The 19,588-nt window shown below is 42.9% G+C and overlaps 2 protein-coding genes across 4 annotated transcripts in view; one reads left to right on the plus strand and one right to left on the minus strand.

Moving 5' to 3' along the window:
* LOC134656467 (large ribosomal subunit protein uL23m) overlaps nt 1-19,588 on the plus strand; it is a 315,632-nt gene that overhangs the window by 208,651 nt on the left and 87,393 nt on the right. The window lies entirely within an intron of this gene.
* The window catches only part of LOC134656460 (tyrosine-protein phosphatase non-receptor type 9), a 101,217-nt gene continuing 84,220 nt past the window's right edge, over nt 2,592-19,588 (minus strand). For all 3 annotated transcript variants that reach the window (XM_063511996.1, XM_063511995.1, XM_063511997.1), the window contains 7 exons: nt 16,376-16,562; nt 13,764-13,927; nt 9,162-9,391; nt 6,309-6,466; nt 5,807-5,883; nt 5,277-5,434; nt 2,592-2,729 (listed from right to left, as the gene is read on the minus strand). In XM_063511996.1, the coding sequence (XP_063368066.1) occupies nt 2,658-2,729; nt 5,277-5,434; nt 5,807-5,883; nt 6,309-6,466; nt 9,162-9,391; nt 13,764-13,927; nt 16,376-16,562 (1,046 nt within the window). In that variant the 3' untranslated portion in view covers nt 2,592-2,657. The remainder of the gene's footprint in view (nt 2,730-5,276; nt 5,435-5,806; nt 5,884-6,308; nt 6,467-9,161; nt 9,392-13,763; nt 13,928-16,375; nt 16,563-19,588) is intronic.

The raw sequence follows: 19,588 nt of genomic DNA on the forward strand, positions 1-19,588 counted from the left end.
GCGACACGAGTCTGTGTTGAGTGGCGCGACACGAGTCTGTGTTGAGTGGCGCAGCGCTCATCTCACAGCACGGCGCAGGGATGGTGCGACTCGAGTCTGCGTTGAGTGCGCGCAGCGCTCACCTCACAGCTCGGCGCAGGGATGGTGCGACTCGAGTCTGCGTTGAGTGCGCGCAGCGGTCACCTCACAGCTCGGCGCAGGGATGGTGCGACTCGAGTCTGCGTTGAGTGCGCGCAGCGGTCACCTCACAGCTCGGCGCAGGGATGGTGCGACTCGAGTCTGCGTTGAGTGCGCGCAGCGGTCACCTCACAGCTCGGCGCAGGGATGGTGCGACTCGAGTCTGCGTTGAGTGCGCGCAGCGGTCACCTCACAGCTCGGCGCAGGGATGGTGCGACTCGAGTCTGCGTTGAGTGCGCGCAGCGCTCACCTCACAGCTCGGCGCAGGGATGGTGCGACTCGAGTCTGCGTTGAGTGCGCGCAGCGGTCACCTCACAGCTCGGCGCAGGGATGGTGCGACTCGAGTCTGCGTTGAGTGCGCGCAGCGGTCACCTCACAGCTCGGCGCAGGGATGGTGCGACTCGAGTCTGCGTTGAGTGCGCGCAGCGGTCACCTCACAGCTCGGCGCAGGGATGGTGCGACTCGAGTCTGCGTTGAGTGCGCGCAGCGGTCACCTCACAGCTCGGCGCAGGGATGGTGCGACTCGAGTCTGCGTTGAGTGCGCGCAGCGGTCACCTCACAGCTCGGCGCAGGGATGGTGCGACTCGAGTCTGCGTTGAGTGCGCGCAGCGGTCACCTCACAGCTCGGCGCAGGGATGGTGCGACTCGAGTCTGCGTTGAGTGCGCGCAGCGGTCACCTCACAGCTCGGCGCAGGGATGGTGCGACTCGAGTCTGCGTTGAGTGCGCGCAGCGGTCACCTCACAGCTCGGCGCAGGGATGGTGCGACTCGAGTCTGCGTTGAGTGCGCGCAGCGGTCACCTCACAGCTCGGCGCAGGGATGGTGCGACTCGAGTCTGCGTTGAGTGCGCGCAGCGGTCACCTCACAGCACGGCGCAGGGATGGTGCGACTCGAGTCTGCGTTGAGTGCGCGCAGCGGTCACCTCACAGCTCGGCGCAGGGATGGTGCGACTCGAGTCTGCGTTGAGTGCGCGCAGCGGTCACCTCACAGCTCGGCGCAGGGATGGTGCGACTCGAGTCTGCGTTGAGTGCGCGCAGCGGTCACCTCACAGCTCGGCGCAGGGATGGTGCGACTCGAGTCTGCGTTGAGTGCGCGCAGCGGTCACCTCACAGCTCGGCGCAGGGATGGTGCGACTCGAGTCTGCGTTGAGTGCGCGCAGCGGTCACCTCACAGCACGGCGCAGGGATGGTGCGACTCGAGTCTGCGTTGAGTGCGCGCAGCGGTCACCTCACAGCTCGGCGCAGGGATGGTGCGACTCGAGTCTGCGTTGAGTGCGCGCAGCGGTCACCTCACAGCTCGGCGCAGGGATGGTGCGACTCGAGTCTGCGTTGAGTGCGCGCAGCGGTCACCTCACAGCTCGGCGCAGGGATGGTGCGACTCGAGTCTGCGTTGAGTGCGCGCAGCGGTCACCTCACAGCTCGGCGCAGGGATGGTGCGACTCGAGTCTGCGTTGAGTGCGCGCAGCGGTCACCTCACAGCTCGGCGCAGGGATGGTGCGACTCGAGTCTGCGTTGAGTGCGCGCAGCGGTCACCTCACAGCTCGGCGCAGGGATGGTGCGACTCGAGTCTGCGTTGAGTGCGCGCAGCGGTCACCTCACAGCTCGGCGCAGGGATGGTGCGACTCGAGTCTGCGTTGAGTGCGCGCAGCGGTCACCTCACAGCTCGGCGCAGGGATGGTGCGACTCGAGTCTGCGTTGAGTGCGCGCAGCGGTCACCTCACAGCTCGGCGCAGGGATGGTGCGACTCGAGTCTGCGTTGAGTGCGCGCAGCGGTCACCTCACAGCTCGGCGCAGGGATGGTGCGACTCGAGTCTGCGTTGAGTGCGCGCAGCGGTCACCTCACAGCTCGGCGCAGGGATGGTGCGACTCGAGTCTGCGTTGAGTGCGCGCAGCGGTCACCTCACAGCTCGGCGCAGGGATGGTGCGACTCGAGTCTGCGTTGAGTGCGCGCAGCGGTCACCTCACAGCTCGGCGCAGGGATGGTGCGACTCGAGTCTGCGTTGAGTGCGCGCAGCGGTCACCTCACAGCTCGGCGCAGGGATGGTGCGACTCGAGTCTGCGTTGAGTGCGCGCAGCGGTCACCTCACAGCTCGGCGCAGGGATGGTGCGACTCGAGTCTGCGTTGAGTGCGCGCAGCGGTCACCTCACAGCTCGGCGCAGGGATGGTGCGACTCGAGTCTGCGTTGAGTGCGCGCAGCGGTCACCTCACAGCTCGGCGCAGGGATGGTGCGACTCGAGTCTGCGTTGAGTGCGCGCAGCGGTCACCTCACAGCTCGGCGCAGGGATGGTGCGACTCGAGTCTGCGTTGAGTGCGCGCAGCGGTCACCTCACAGCTCGGCGCAGGGATGGTGCGACTCGAGTCTGCGTTGAGTGCGCGCAGCGGTCACCTCACAGCTCGGCGCAGGGATGGTGCGACTCGAGTCTGCGTTGAGTGCGCGCAGCGGTCACCTCACAGCACGGCGCAGGGATGGTGCGACAGTCTTCATTCGGACTCGTCCTCGTTGTCGTCGTCGAAGCCGGACAGGTCAGCCGATTCTAAGTAGCCATTTTGCACCTGAAATACAAAATAAGCATAAGTTATCGATTGTCCTTTTTAAAATAAGTAAAAACCGGCCCAGCACGGCTAGCACATGATTACCCGCGGGATAGCTCGCGCCGCGAGAGACGGCAGTCGCCCGTCACAAATTTCTATCTCTATCTGTCAATTCCTCGATTTTGGCAGCATGAGTTCGCACATCGAGAAAAGAGTTCCACGAGAGAGAGAGCCATCCCGCGCGCGACTTAGCCAATGTGGCCATTTATACATGGAACAAACTTTTCATTCGTGGCAACACCGAATCGGTAAAATAATAATCGGATAAGTAATGAATAGTCAGCCTTAGAAACGGAGCGTCCCTAGTCACGATAACTTTGTCTCTTTCTCGCAGTATGAAGAATAAGAAATAGCAAATATTATTTTTAAGTCGAAAATGTCAGTGTCAATACTGTCAATCAAAATTTGATTCGCTTTGTCGTTACAAGTTGGGATATATTATTATAATTATCTAAAGATTACCTACCTAATCATTAAAATACAACTCCTTACGAATAATTGGCGTTTTGTTAAAAGTTTTGGCTAACAAAATACCATCTTTACGAAGAAGTCAAGTTGTAAGTACGTACACAATTCAATCTTCATAAAGCTCTTTTCCGTTGTCTTTTGCAAAAAAATTACATTCCTTTTAAATCTTATTTACAGACTAAATATCTTATGCTAATCCCCGACATATCTCCCTTATGGCTTCGAAGATAGATTGAATGATAATCATGCACAAGCCTGTCATCAAACACGGAGGTATTCTCTACACCTAAACATGCTGCTGCTAACCGCAGCCCTCCTGCCATCACGGAGGACATAGAAGGGCTCAAGTTGGGAACCTACTCCGTGCAAGGACAGTCGAGTGTTGATAACACTTCTCAAATAATGTGACTTTTAAATAAATACTACCAAAAACTTTAAATGATTTTATTTACTTTGACCTTTTTGAGATAGGTACTCAGATACGATAGGTACGATTCGTCGGAGTCGGAGCGCATTTCTCATTTGTATGCCCAAAGCCGGTCGGCTGCTTGCGGATCGGATGGCTCCGGACGGATTCTATCGCTTCTGCCACACATTATGTAATAGGTACACTGAAAAAGCACTCCGGCGCGGCCCAACTCTAGCCGGTCGGTGGGAATCGTAACTTAAGGATTAGGCTAGTACCAACTCGTACACTACAAAGTAAGTATTACGGCTGTGGTCTTCTGTGAGGTGGAGGTTGAGTTGAGCTGCCAGATTCATTATTTGCATTCTTTGTGGAATGATGTTTCACAAAATTTCGTCTAAATCGGTTCGGCGGATTAAGCGTCAAGAGGTAGCGTATAGTCAGCAGCAATAGTTGCTAAGCGGGCGAGGTGTTCAAAATTACCATGACGCGCTCTTATTCTCTTAACAATAAAGTCGCGTCAAGATCATTTTGAACACCTCGCCCGCTTAGCAACTATTGCTGCTGACTGTACATAGGTACATATTTACTTTTGCATTTACTTATTATAAGTAAGGTTGATCGCAATATTCAGGTCGGGATTGTGTTGTTTATATCCCGCAATGAATGGAAACACCTAAGGAGCGACATAATATAGGTTGTCAACAATAATTGCATGTAAAAATACGCGTGTAAGTAAATATAACGGGTTAGCACTGATTGATAGCACGTAATTGTTTCGCGGATTAGCAATGTACTATTTTTGTATCAATTATTTATGTTTCTATTAATTATCCCCCAGTCAATTCGCCACCAAAGGTTTGCTTTGTTGATGAGGTCGTGGTCGTACAATCTTAGGCTTAGATTTTTTTCTGTCGGATTTTCGTTTAACTTAAGAGAACAAACAAGTCATTGTGAAAAAATATAATCATTTTGATATTAATGGCATGATCATGAAACTCAAGATTCAAATTATACTTAAACAAAAAAGTGTTGTAGTATGAAATAAATATAAAATATGGAAAATTATCTTTCTTTTAGAACAAAAGTCAACAAAACTTCGACCAAATGCGCTTGTCGCGACCCTCTAGCCTCGAAGACAATTTCTCTCATTTTGACGTTCAAACGCGGGACATTTTGTCTCCCATAGTACACTCGTGCTACGATTTTCGAGAGTATCCCGCGTGGAACTGTCAAACGACAAAATTATGTCGCTTTGACATTTGTCCGCGAGACAGCGGGTTGTCGCGCGGTTCTTATGCTACCGATTCGCGAGAGAGCTCTATGTCGCGGCATTTTCTCGCCTGTCGACTGTCGCGCCCATCATGTGCTAGCCGTGCAGGGCGAGTCGGACTCGCGCACAAAGGGTACGATTACGCAAAAAACTGCAAAATCACGTTTGTTGGATGGGATTTTAGTTTTTGTTACAGCGGCAACAGAAATACATTATCTGTGAAAATTTCAACTGTCTAGCTACCACGGTTCATGAGTTACAGCCTGGGGACAGACAGCGACTACTTCGGTTCTGTCCTAGTCTGGTAGTATGCGACAAGGTGTGCAGGGCAGGATAGCAGGGTATAATATAGTATACTGACCGCGTACTCGAGCACGGCGAGATGGCAGAAGACGTACTGGTCGGGCATCTGTATGGAGTGCGCCCGCTGCGCGCGCACGCGCTCCACGGCGCCGCGCACGTCGGCGCGCCGCTCCGCCGCCAGCCGCAGCGCGCAGATGTCCAGCGTCAGGAACGTGCCTGCACCACAACACAACACAACACAATCAATCATGTTCTACTACACTGCGAAACCGAACATTGCCTACAATCGATCGGCATCCAGAGTCGACTTGTGGGTGCGGATAGAATTAGCCGCGCAAAAATTGGAAACACTGAACAAAGATTAGGTGCGAGAACTCGCATGCGAGTTTCATTACATTGCGGTATTTGATCGGTCGGCTGAATTGGATTTAACCTCAATAGTCCGCAATGTAACTGAGTAAATGAGTCCTAACACTGTTGAATCATACTTACGCGAATCATACGTACATACATTATTTCACTTTACTTTCGGTACACTTTACGTTACGTTAAGTGTACCGAAAGACACGTTACGTTATAAGTACACACCTGTGCGACCTATTCCAGCGGAGCAGTGCACCACTATGGGTGGTCCTCTACTGTGTCCCGCCCACGCATCTCCAAGTCTGAAACATTAATTTTACGTTATCAATACTTTTCTTACACTAACATTAATAAAATTATCAAACTCCTTGTAAACCCCTCATTTTCAAAGTGCCCGTTTAATAGCGTGTGCTTTATATTTTACCACCTTAAAAATGTGTTACCCAATGTAATCCATCAGTAACTTATACCTTAGTTTTGAGAAACTTATCTTATAGTACGACATTGAGTAGTCATATAAGATAAGCTACTCAGATAAGTTACTCCACGTTGACTAGCAAAAGTAATAATCAACAGCGGAAGGTTATGAATGAAATAATGCTGTCATCTGCTAATGCACTGAACGTTCATTTTATCCCTGGTTTGTCCAGCCAGCGCGTGTACTACCGCCCCTGGCATACGACAGTGTACCCTTATCTTATCTTATGTTGTGAGACAGTGTACTCACTCAGCAAGCGCTCGAGCTTGAGCACGACGAACCAGCTGCAGGAAACGCAGTACAGGGGCTGCACGACCGCCGCTACCTGTGCCGCCGGCGCCGCCGGGCACGCCGTAGTCAGGCCACCGCGTGTACTGCCCGTGCCACACCCGCCGCGACTGCTCCGTCTGTGCCACAACAACCACCGTTAGCTTCACGTGTTCCCCGTAATGATCAATCCATATCAAACAATATAAATCAAGCATAGCTCTAAGAGGAGATTGTCTCGCTCTCTTCTTAGAGTTCAGCTACGTTCAAATGTGTACAAATGTCCATTACGAGCCTTCAAATCTATACCTATACCTATACCATCAAATGGAGAAATACAAAATTACAAATGCAGCCCCATCTGCGGACAATATGCGTCACAGTTATCCTCCTGCTCAATGCAGTGACTGCTAAGCCTTCATGCGCTGCCCGTGTGTCCACGGCGACATGTTCCCATACCAAAAACATTGCTTCTACAAATTACAGATAGCTCACCCTTAGATCGGTCAGCACTAGATGCTTCACAGTATAGTCACACTTCTAGAAACCTCAGCAGTGACTGCGAAGCCGCCGTACACTGACCAGGTGTACAAGGGTGACAGGGAAATACTGCCCGCAATTGACATGGCTTCATTTAACGGCATTAACACGACAAGCACACAACGTAGGGCATGCTCCCGGGAATTCCCGGTTCTCAAATTCCCGGGAATTCCCGGGAATTTTATAGTGTCGAAAGAACCGGTACTGAAGACCCGGTACCGGTACTTCCCGGTTCTCATCAGTATGCGTATTTATTCCCATTTCAATAGTAGTTGTCTTAGTACTTTAGCTCCGGACATTAAATAATATTTTAATAATGGTGCTATGAAACGGGGAACCCAAAAATAACCCGACAAACTAACCTAGTAAAGTGGTAATTTGTATAAATTCACCAAGTTTTCTATTTCAACCTTTGAGTATATAGCCTAAGGAGATGTGATACACGGGCGACCCCCTCCGGCAAAGTACATTGGTCAACTGTTCAAACACGTTATATAAAACTACTTGAAGTCGCTTCACCGCCATTTTGCATCATTCCGTGTCGCGAGACGTTTCTCTTAAAAAATGGTGACTTGTTCAGTATTATCGTGTAAAAGGTGATCTGATAGCTTAAATTCGCAACAAGATTGCGTTTCCTATCATAAATAAGTATTTATACTAACTATTAAATGTATATTGAAGTACAATCTCCATTTAAAGAAAAAACCGTTGCGATACATAAACGACAGAAAAATGTAAACATGAATACAGTGGTACGGGGACGAATCGGTCTTAAGGGATGTGACAAAGTCAAAAAAGCGACTCAACATTTGAATGATTGAATGAATCATTCATTCATTCAATCACTGCAGTTTGTTTAATATAGCTGATCAAGCAAATAATGTCAGTAAAAAAAAGGCGCGAAATTCAAATCTATATATATAAACGTGAAAGACCTAACTGACTGACTTAAATCAACGCCCAGCCCAAACCGCTGGGACTAGAAAGTCCAAATTTGGCAAGTAGGTTCCTTATAAGGTCTAGGGGTCCACTAAGAAAGGATTTTTCAAAATTCATCCCCTAAAGGGGTGAAATGGAGGTCCAAAATTTAAAAAAAACTCTCCTGCGCGTGCGAAGCCGCGGGCAAAAGCTAGTTGTCTATAAACCCGGAAAACCCGCGGGCGACAGTTCATTCCACAGTTTAGCTGTGCGTGCGGGCTAAGACACAAAGACACATAAATACAGACAACCATACATACAAACAATCATTTTATTGGCTACCTAATATCTTCAATGTACAGAATTTTCACTTTTACAATTTTATAATAAATAGTATAAGACAATTCAGTTCATTCATCAAACTGATTTGACTCATTCTTCAGATGTGACCCATCACTATTATGATCGTATGTATGCTGCATAGTTATGTGAAAACTCTGTCTGTGTGCGTGTAATTTTTGATGTGTTGAATTTTATTGTAGTGTGCGTTTGTCGCAACAGCAAAATCTGTGTCTGTTGAGTTACTTATCTTTTGGTGGTGTGCTGTAGGTGTTTACCTTGCCCCCCGCTAAAAGTGGTGAAAAAATTTGTTCGAAGAGTTTACGTTATCACATCTCCTTAGGCTATATACTCAAAGATTTCAACTTTGTTTTTATCTGAAACATCGTTCAGTACTTTTATGCCGGTTATATAAAGGACTAATGATATTAGCAATCTATGTATGTTTGTGTCATATGTCCCAATGGAGCCTTAAATCTACTAAATTACACCTATTTAGATGAATAAGGTGTCTATCTGTACATTTTGACCCGGGTAACTTAAGCTATAATCTTTAAACAACTTTTAAATCACAAGTAGGATATTATTTATTTATTATATTCGAATATTCTTCTTCTAGGTTTGGTTTTATATGAAAATAATCCGTTCTCGGGTTGAATTTTTAACTCCTGTATCCCGTCAATCCCGTGCCGTCATAGTGCTGAGTGCATCGACTACGGCCGTGTTGCTCGTACACCTTGAAGCCTAGGCGCGCAGGCAAAGTGTGCCGGTTAATTTCGTCAAATAGGCGGGAACGCTAAAAGTGCTTTTTTATATAAAATAAGTCGTTTATTAATCCTTATGAAATTGTTCATAAGAAAATAAGTAGTTCATAAAGATTGTACGCTAACACAAACAATTTCTTAAAAAGAATCAAAAGATGCCTTGAGAACCGGGAAGAACCGGGAATCTCGGTTCCGGCCATGTTCAGAACCGGGAAATAAAATTCTTGGTACCGGGACCGGTACTGCATGCCCTAACACAACGTAGACAACTCACCCTCAGATCAGTGAGCACTAGATGCGTCACAGTATAATCATCCTCCTGCTCGATGGCCTCCGCAGTAACCGCGAAGCCTCCATGCACTGCCCGTGTGTCCACGGCGACAGGGAAGTACTGCCCGCACTTGACGCGGCCGCGCTCGACGGCACGCGTCGTCATCACGATCACGAGCGTGCCTTGCTCCCACACCATACGCCAGAAGTCGCCGAACGTTTTGGGGAGGGGTCCTGAAAACAAGATAATATATATATCAAAACACAATTTTTAGCAAGTTTTGGCCCGTAGAATGTGGTGATTAATTACTCGCCGATGCTAAAAGTGTGGACTACAAGAAATAGGTATAATTTCAACATCAATATGCAAATTAATAGGTAATGTTTTATATGAGGCCTGAGACACCGACTAAAAGTAGGTCTATTCAATGACCATAACAAATATGATAAAATGAAATGAAAAGTAAAGTATTTATTTAATAGTTGAACTATTTAGAACTTTTTTGACATAAAGTACAATTTAATTCCACTCATAGTAGCTATCTTTCGCAAATTGAACTTATTTACACAAATTAAACTAAGTGGAACACACAAGTTCACCCATATAATTACAACGAGTGTGTATTTAGGCAACTTGTAACATAATGTATATGTTTACCGCGGATCATTTGCGTACGTTACTCTCGTTAGTCGGCGCCGTTACGGCTATTGGAAAACTATTAACGGCAGACATTATACGCACCGGCGGCATTTATAACGTCTTTATGACAAAGTGCGAATGCGAATTGTAGGTACTTTAAGCTGTACTGGTTTAATTTTAGTATTTAAAGTTTTTGCGCGTAGGTACGTGCCAACTCTTCATTATATAACATCAGAATAGCAGCTGCTTTCATGTAATAAACGTTCAAAGATTTCAAGACGAATAATGCTAAAAAGACTTTTTATATTTGTTGCGAACGCAACCTTTATATTTGTATAAAATCTCAATACCTATATTCCTAATGCAGTAGCTAAACGCGGCCGTCGGGCTCGGCTAGTATTCGGAAGCTTTTTCTTAAGCACCAATAGGAGCGCTCCACATACTTTGTATCGCGGCCAATTAGAGGCACCTAAATTTAAACCACCTTTTGTACTGATCAAATATTGCAAATCACTCTCTCATCAGCCTCCATACAATAACCACACCACTTCTACATTTAACCGTTTTGGCAAGAACCCTTGTAAACCAGTACTTTGGAGAATTATATCAGTTCACTATAAGAATTGAAGCTTTTTATTTGAGTCGTCGAGCTCCTGACCTGCACGGCGGCTACAATATTAAAGGAATGACAAATGGGTCTTTTACATTACAAGTGATTTTTCTCTCTCACGCATCTCATAATATCAAAGGAGACCGTTAAGACGCTTATCAACAGTCAATACCGAAAGTGACGAAGTGGAAAATTCATATAGAAACATTGTTTCATTAACGTTGAAATTTCCTGCTCCGTTGACGTAGCTCACCGGTGGATACCTATTCACCTATTCTAAGACTCGGAAATTCGTGGAAATTTAATTTCCCGTACATTTGAAGCGCGAAATTTGCTCATGTGCGATAAACCGGCCATCAATCACCGTTGACCGAACGCAGCCGATGGCAGCGCGCCAACGACACAATCCCTGCCAAAACGCTACTTTTCCAGGGTTCCAGGAACATTGCGTTGAAGGAATGACAAAGTAACTGCTGACTCGTCTTGTAAAGTCAAACTTAGCAAATACGGTTACGCTACATTTAGATTGCGATGGTTGCCAAAAAAGATTGTCGATCGTAAAAATACATGGTATAATAATATACTCCGCCTGGTACTCTCTTCCGAACACGTGACTGACACAAGCCTTCGTCATCATGCGACAGCGCTATATAATAATATGCAATAGCGTTATATCAAGTGGCAATGTTATTGTGACGTAGGCTTGTGTCACTCTTGAAAGAGAAGACCATGTTTTATTAGACTATGGTACAGTTTACGTAAGACAGAAGGTGCCCGGAGCGGATCCTTATAAATTATTTTTGACGTATGTTTCTTCAACAATAGTTACAATTAGATACTGTTTCGTAACCAGTTATGCCTTAAGCACTAACTGGTTCGACCTAACCTGACATGCTAACTGGGACAGTCCGCGTTAGAGGGCCTGCCACTGTGTAGCCTAAATCTGAAACTTTACACAGAGGGCCTACCGCGAACCACGTTCGACGTGTTGCCTCTCTGTCGCACTTCTAAATTCGTACGTAAGTGTGATACTTCTCTGATACTTCGCCAATAAGCAAATGGCTCCTGTACAACGGCTCCTACTCTTATAAGTACTCAATATCTGGGTGACCGAGCTTCGCTCGGAAAACATATAAAAACTCGAAAATGCGCGTTTCCCCAGAGATAAGACCCAGCTAGATCGATTTCTCGCCCCCGAAAACCCCCATATAGTAAATTTCATCGAAATCGTTAGAGCCGTTTCCGAGATCCCCGAATACCTACTACATACCCCGAAACGAGCAATTCTTGTTTATTTATATATATATATATATATATATATAAATAAACAAGAATTGCTCGTTTAAAGGTATTAGATATATGTCAAACTGTTTGATGCATGAAGTTATATTTTTTAAACTGGAGCGAGTTGTCACTTTTTTTGCCATACTAATTTGAACCTTATTTATTTATTTTTATTTATTTTATTTACATGGAGAACCAACAGCTATAACTATGCTAATAACAACATCAATAGTGACACAGAGCCAATTGTAGGATCTCACATATAGCAACATGTTAACATTTAACATTAAGTTAAATAGCACGCACAATGTTACATGGGCACATGCAATAATATGTTGGCAACATTATGTATTAAATACTAAAACTAATTACTTAAGTTGGATCAAGTTTTACAATCAATAATTCAATTATCACCGAGACAGAAAGTTGTTCGTACCAGACTAGAGAAAACGGTCCACTTGAGATAGAAAAACCCGAGCCCTGTGTCTCACTCGGTCCACTTGAGATAGAAAAACCCGAGCCCTGTGTCTCACTCGCACATGTTGCCAATGTTAAAAAGATACCATTATGGTAGAAATTATATCAATAAACTACTGAATTTAATTACCTTCTTATACAATTTTAGTGCTATATTCAGACTACAGTTCTGATATCTTTTAAGTAATTTGTAAATAATTATGATGCCAATATTATTAACTGATTAAACCAAGCGCATACACAGCAAAAAAAAAACTAAATTTTAGTATGGTAGAAGTTGTAGTAACTTTAAATATTAATTGGTATCCCCAACTTGATGACATTTCTTCAAAACACGTGAATGCGAAATTTCTTAAAAATTGTGAAGAAATGTTGTGTTAAAGGTTGTTGGAGTGAAATAATTGCTAATTGTGGAATATTGTTTCACAAGAAAGCCACAATTATTACATTTTACTATAAAAATACAAGACAACTGTAGACAAATGTAGATATTTTTCTTGAAACACTATCTAATTTCAAACGATTATCTTTACAATGTATTCAACAGGCATTATAATTGTTAACTTTCAAGTTTTCTGGCACTGTTCATTAATACACCGTTTAAGTATGTTTGATTTATATAGATAATTCATAATTCTTATGTATTTTCATATTTTAATGTTCAGGTTTATATAATCCAATTAAGGAAACTGTAAGTCTACTACATTACTAAATGCTATTGTATCCAATGTAGCAATACGAGACTGTTTGTTTCTAAATAAATAAATAAAATAATAAAAATAAGACAACATTGTCAAACTCATTAGGGTGACTATGATGTCGGCACGTTTTGAATCAGTCTCACAGAATTCTTATTAGTTATTATTAACGTAGGTAATGTAAAAGTAAGTTTAACATAATAGGTACCTTATGTCTTTATTTCGGCATGTTTAATTTAAGATTTGTTGTAGAACAATTGAAGGGATGTTTACAAAAACAACATAACTGCTTAGACCGGTTGACACTTTTTTAAGAACATACATTGTTAATCGTTTCAGGTGTCAACCAGTGTAGTCAGGTATGTTGTTTTTGTAAACATCCCTTCAATTGCCAAAATTTAAAACCAAAGTGCTTAACTCCTTAAACATTACAGACTCTCATTTATACATAATATTTTGTTAGGTGTGTTAAACTGTTTATATATGACATCGATTCTTTATAGGTAGGACACATTTCCGTCAATAGAAAAAAGGCACCAACTTTAAAAAAAACGTCATATTTGCTAAACAGATCTTCAATGACGCTTATACTTAAAAAAAACTGAAGTGGACAAAAGGGTAGCCTACCTTTATGAACATACCATGAGTGAGTGCGAAAGAGGCCGACTACAAATGAAAAAAAAACCTGACCACTTAAAATTTCACTTTATTTAGAAAATGACACACCCTACTGATATATTCCATGTTATCCTAATATCCCACATACAGATGTCTTATGGTCACCCTAATTAGAACGAGATGCGGGGCTCTAGTTTGACTTCTCATGTGGACACACTTTTTGGTCAATGTACTCGATCCAGTTTATTAACTCTAAATCCGTGGTTTGATGAAACTTACCCTGCGTACATATGAAGGCATTTTTCTGCTTGTACCCGTCGACGTAGTTGGCATTGATATAGTCTGTGGTGGGGTCGTCGGGGTCTGTCTGGGAGAGCAGCACGCGCGAGTGGTCGAAGCACAGCACGTCTGTGTAGCGGTTCTTGGCTAGGTTACTCGGCAATCTGGAAATCAGGTTAACAGTATTAAATATTGGCTTCTTGGCGGGTTTTTTTTATAAAGTGCACTAGTTAACAATCCTAAGACTGGCTCATGCTCAGAACTAAAACTACGTCATCCGCACACTGTAATTACCAGAATTGCGAATCTATAAATAGAAAATTCCAAACTGTGTTATTCTGGAAAGGTAATCCGGGTTTGTAAAAGCTGACATCTCATTCAGGCAGTACAATTTACGACGAAATAACGTAATAGACCCTATAATGGACGTGGAACCAGTAATGGGACATAAAACCACAAATCCTCTAAAATAAGTATGTAAAAGTAGTTTATAAACACTGGCTATATTTTACCATAAATAAGAGTTATAGAGCTGTTTAAGTTTGACTTTTTATTCATTTCGGTTACTTTTTAAGAAATTGGCGCCAACCCAAAGATTGTCGTGTCACTGGAAAAAATAACCAGTAAGAATTCTTAACAACTTCGCTAAGAGAGTTGACTTCATATATTAAATTGTAATTAATAATTACTTGGTGTAAACTAGAATGTGTTTTGTTAATTGCATTTACCAGTAGATAAGGTATACAACACACTATGTTGTGACTCTAGAGATGTATAAAAAATAGTGGTATTTTGCCCAATCCCATTATAGGAGCTGTAAAACTGCATACCTCCTATGATGGGACAATTAACATAATGATGCTTGCCATGGCCAAATTTCATCTCAGAAGTATAATGTAGTTACGAACTATGTCAGGAGGTCTCCTCGGACTTCGGATAAATTAATATCGTTTTTACAAAATTTTATTTGACTTGCCATGTTATAATTTGTATGTTAGTGTGGTTCAAATCTTGGAAGTTGAATTTGTGCCACTTTCGGATTTCCGATTGAGTTGAAATTTTGGATACGTATGCAAATCGGATGACAACGCAATATTATGATAACATGGACCTGATCTCATGATGGAGACAGGAGGTGGCCATGGGAAATCTGTGATAAACGCAACCTAAGTGTGTTTGGGTTTGTTAGAATTGTCTCTATGAGTATTAGTTGGCTATGGAAAGAAAAAAACATTCTTACATAAAAGCTTATACCAAAAATGACTAATAACTAGTATTTTGCCAAAAACTTATTCCCTATTCCAATATCTTATACTTATATGGTATGTCCATTATAGGGGGCCCATTACTGGATCCACGTCCATTACCGGGGTTCCATTACTGGAGCTTTGGTGTCCATGACTGGAGAAAAAAAACATAGTTTTAATTTGTTAATTATGTGGAAACTAATTGCAGTATCTTTGATACAACACGCCTGAAACATGAAAGAAGGATAGGATATTCATCTTTTAACAAGCTAAGCGGTAGAACTTTTACATGTATCAGGGAAATATCGCAAATACTCCAAATTTCCTCTTAAATGTCCCATGACTGGTGCCGTTACTATAACACTAAAAATGACGAAACCTTCAGCACTGGCGCGATAATTGTGTGCGCATGTTTTTTTATTACAACGGGCGCCGGTAAAATAATCATATTCCATTGTATGTTTACAATATCTTTGCGGACAAGGTTAAATTTAAGTACCTACTTATACTTATTGACTAGGTAAGTGCCTATTCTGTTTAAGATGTAAATATTCTATTACGTAAATACACCGCACCGTTGTTTATATTAATCCGTTGATGTTTCTATGAATCCGGTAATTCCGTGAAATTGATATCTTCTGCGTTGTTTATTAGTGATGAATAAACAGCGTACGCGGCAAGGCTCGATTAATAGTATTAGTTCCATTACCGCCCGATCACGAAAGCATATTGCGGTAATAATTGAATTGGCGTGAGCACAGAATACATAATAGTATAGAAGGATCACTATATAGAAAACATTTTCTCAGTCCTCTTAGCCTGTACATTTGTGCAGGCTAAGAGGACTGTTACGTTAGTTAGCATTAACCAGAAAAGAAAAAAAAAATCATTTTCGTCCCTTTGGCGGTAAAAACAACGGGCTGTTACGGAGTGATGTAAAACGATTCATGCGCGACAGCGGTCGTTAGCTATGTATTTTGGTAGGTTCTATTTCATCGTAGCGCAAAAAGCAATATATATCAGCGTAGTTGCTAGAGCTAAGCACATGCTGAGATGAGGCTATTTCGTGGCACTTTAATCTTATTTTGTGTTTTCTTTCATATTATGTATTGTCTGTGCTTACGAATAAATCATATTCTATTCTATTCTATTCTAAGCTTAGAGCCTGGCTAATGAAAGTTGAGCCTGAGATTTATTTAAAACTTTTTATATGGCAACTTTTTTTCCTATCAAATAAGCTGTCAGTTTCAAGCTGTCATTTAATTTCAAAGTAATTTTATTGCCAGGTGCGGTTTTTATTGAAATTCCCGCGTTATCTCAGGCTCAACTTTCATTAGCCAGACTCTAAAAGGGTGGTAAACTGACTTGGCGTGGTGGAAGGTGCCCGGCGGAGGCCTGGCGCGGATCTCCTCGTACTCGGCGTGCAGGCCGCGGCGGCCGAGCGCGCGCACCCGCGCCAGCAGCGCCGCCGGCGTCTCGCCCGCGCCGCCGCCGCTGCACTCCTCGTCCGACAGGCCCGGCGACGCCTCGCCCGATGACCAAGTGCCGCGCGCTATCGACAAACAACACATATTTTGTAAAGCTGTGTTTGTCTGCTATTCCTCTCTGTAAGTGCGCTCGAGTTGGGCGTGCAGCGGGGCGGGGCGTGCGGCGTGCATGTTAAACAAATGCAAGCGTATAGGAGCGGCCTTAGTACACGCTGCTCATATTACGCGTGAGCCCGACGCCACGGTGCACGCCCCGCCGAACGCTCCGCTTCGAGCGTCCACTCAGGCCTTACACTTAAGTATGCATTTGTATCGCTTATTCTAGAAGACGTTATGGATATCTGTGTTATTAGAAGTTAGTTGATCTGTGTTCTTCGAACTAAGCCGTATTTAATGTATAAGCTCTTGATTGTAAACACAAAATACAAACATGACAAACTTCTAGATAGAGCATGTAAGACGGCCTGCAGTCACCATACTAGCAATTACATCTCCGAAATACCTATTAATAACTCATGATGACCGTTCATATCAGTTGCATCCCAATTATCAGCGTTACACAAAAAAACATAACAGATTAGCTAAATCAACAAAACAACATTAAATCAGTCTTTCAAAATGATGCGAAAAATATGAGAAACAAGTGAGGTTACTAACAATAATTACTCATTCCGATGACATACCCACTCATCATCCTACCGTGAGTAAGATTCCGCGGAAAATAAAGCAATTAGAGGTTCCACTGAAAATACAGCTACACCTAGTACACCTATTTAGAAAACCATAGCATTATTAAAGCTTTAAGAGCTAATAATATCCCTCGCCTGGGGTAAAACTCAACATAAAATAAACAACACAATTTCAACAAAAGAACCTATGCTTCAATGCTTTATAGAATTTTCCAGTATCTTTAGTAAAGTATAGTTATAAAGTTTGTGTTTAACTAAGCTAGGTAATTTTTTGTAGGTAGTTTATATACAAGAATATTATCTAAAATTGTGGCGGCATAATTTATACTTATTATTAATCCTGTACCTCAAAAACATTTTATACAAAATAACATAAGTATATCAGCTCTAATAGAAAGACGCACTAGTAGTGCAAGTTAAAAAAGAGTTTGCAAAAATAAACGAACAGAAATAGAAAGACTTGCCTCGTCCATGTTATGTTAGTTATTCTGATCACTACTAGCCGCGGTCGACCCAATCTATTCAGACTAAAACCCTGGCTAACTGCTAACTCAGCCGTACATCAGGTAATAATGTGCACTATTACCTGCCGCATAAGATGCATTTCATTTAACCTAATCCATTTTGCCCAGCTCCAGTACCTACTCATATCGAGGATTACTAAGCTTTAAAAGAACTGTCTGCACATATATATGTTGTTGTGTGATAACAATAGTGTCCTACGGTATTGAGTCGTAATGGAATATCGATTTCTATACAACAAATTCGATATAGGTCACCATAGTAATATCGGTATAGGGAAGGTCATAGTGTAATAACAAATGTAACAAGGTGAACTAAATTTAGGTTGTAATTGTGCTGACAGCAATGATGTGGCTATTTCTGGAAGGATAACAAGCAACTAACCTTTTGAGACCTACTCCTACCTCGCGATAATATTAATAAGCTTAAAACATGTAGAAACAAAAATTACATAGGTACTTCGTTGAAACATTATCACAGCGTACTCACAATGTTCTTAAGTGCCATAGACCCTATTGGCACTTAAGTCCTTTATATGTATATCCACCATTTTGACCATATTCCAAAAACCGAAACGACAGAAAAAATCTTTGTAACTACTGAACCTGCTCACAAAATATCACGAGAATCGATTGAGAATTGCGACCTGTGGAGAACATCCGGATATACGAAAGCAGATTCAACGCTTCGGTCAAAAGTATTCATATAAATAAATAAATAATAAATAAATATTATAGGACAATCTTACACAAATTGATCAAGTCCCACGGTAAGCTCAATAAGGCTTGTGTGTATATAGATACATATAAGTACTTACATACATAGAAAACATCCATAACTAAGGAACAAATATTTGTGATGAACACACAAATAAATGCCCTTACCGGGATTCGAACCCGGGACCTCCAGCTTCGTAGGCAGGGTCACTACTGACTAGGCTACGGAGGCCGTTAAAATAAAGACATAAAAATTATAGCTATAAATGTAAAACAAACACTTGTAGAGGTGATTTTTTCTGCGTTCAAAAGCGTGAAGGTGACAAGTGTGACAACGAAACAAAATAATTTTCGTGTAAAAAGTAAAGCGGTTTACTATTCTTTTCTGCAAACGGATATTAAATGAAAGCGAGCTCTTTAATAAAATATTGAGAATTCTAAATCAAGACAGTGAAAGTTCAGAAACGAAATGGACCGAACCTTTGTTTCAGGAGACAATGGATGTTTAATTAATTGACAAAGTAAAGGGTACTCGTGACTGAAGCACGGTTCCGAGGCGCCTCGTTTAAAATAATGGCGACTTACACGCGCGGCTGATCAACGCCGGGAAACAGTCGTAGGAACGATGCCGGCTAGTCTGAACAGGCAGTAGCCCATTTAAAAAGATACCGGATTTACCGCGAAATTCGAAAGTTGAAATTTCTTTTTTTGTCTCGCTATCGCACGAATATGGAAGAGCAATAGAGAGGCAGATAACGAAACTTAGATTTTCGGCTTTCGTGGTACGCCTTTGGATCTTGTACGGACTAGGTGCGTAGACGATTTACAATGGCCAAAAACCGCCAAGGGATATGGATATGAAATTATCTAAACATGACCACTATTAAATACCAGTTACAATGTAAAAAATATCATCTAACACTCAAAAGTTGTTAAAGTCTGTCTTTTTCTAACAATTAAAAAGGCCGACGGCTTTTGCATTATTAGAATAGAATCAAATTATTCAACAAAATATAATTATTGAAAAAACTAAAGAGCTAGTTAAAGGCTATCAATGATTAGGGCACAGCATGAGTACACATTCGGGGGCATTTCGTACAAAGATTTGCAGCTCTCAACAACTCCTTCCATTTTACGACCAAGTGTGCGACTTTATTATATAGT

The sequence above is a fragment of the Cydia amplana genome, chromosome 18, assembly GCF_948474715.1.
Source record: "Cydia amplana chromosome 18, ilCydAmpl1.1, whole genome shotgun sequence".
Classification (NCBI taxonomy): Eukaryota; Metazoa; Arthropoda; class Insecta; order Lepidoptera; family Tortricidae; genus Cydia; species Cydia amplana.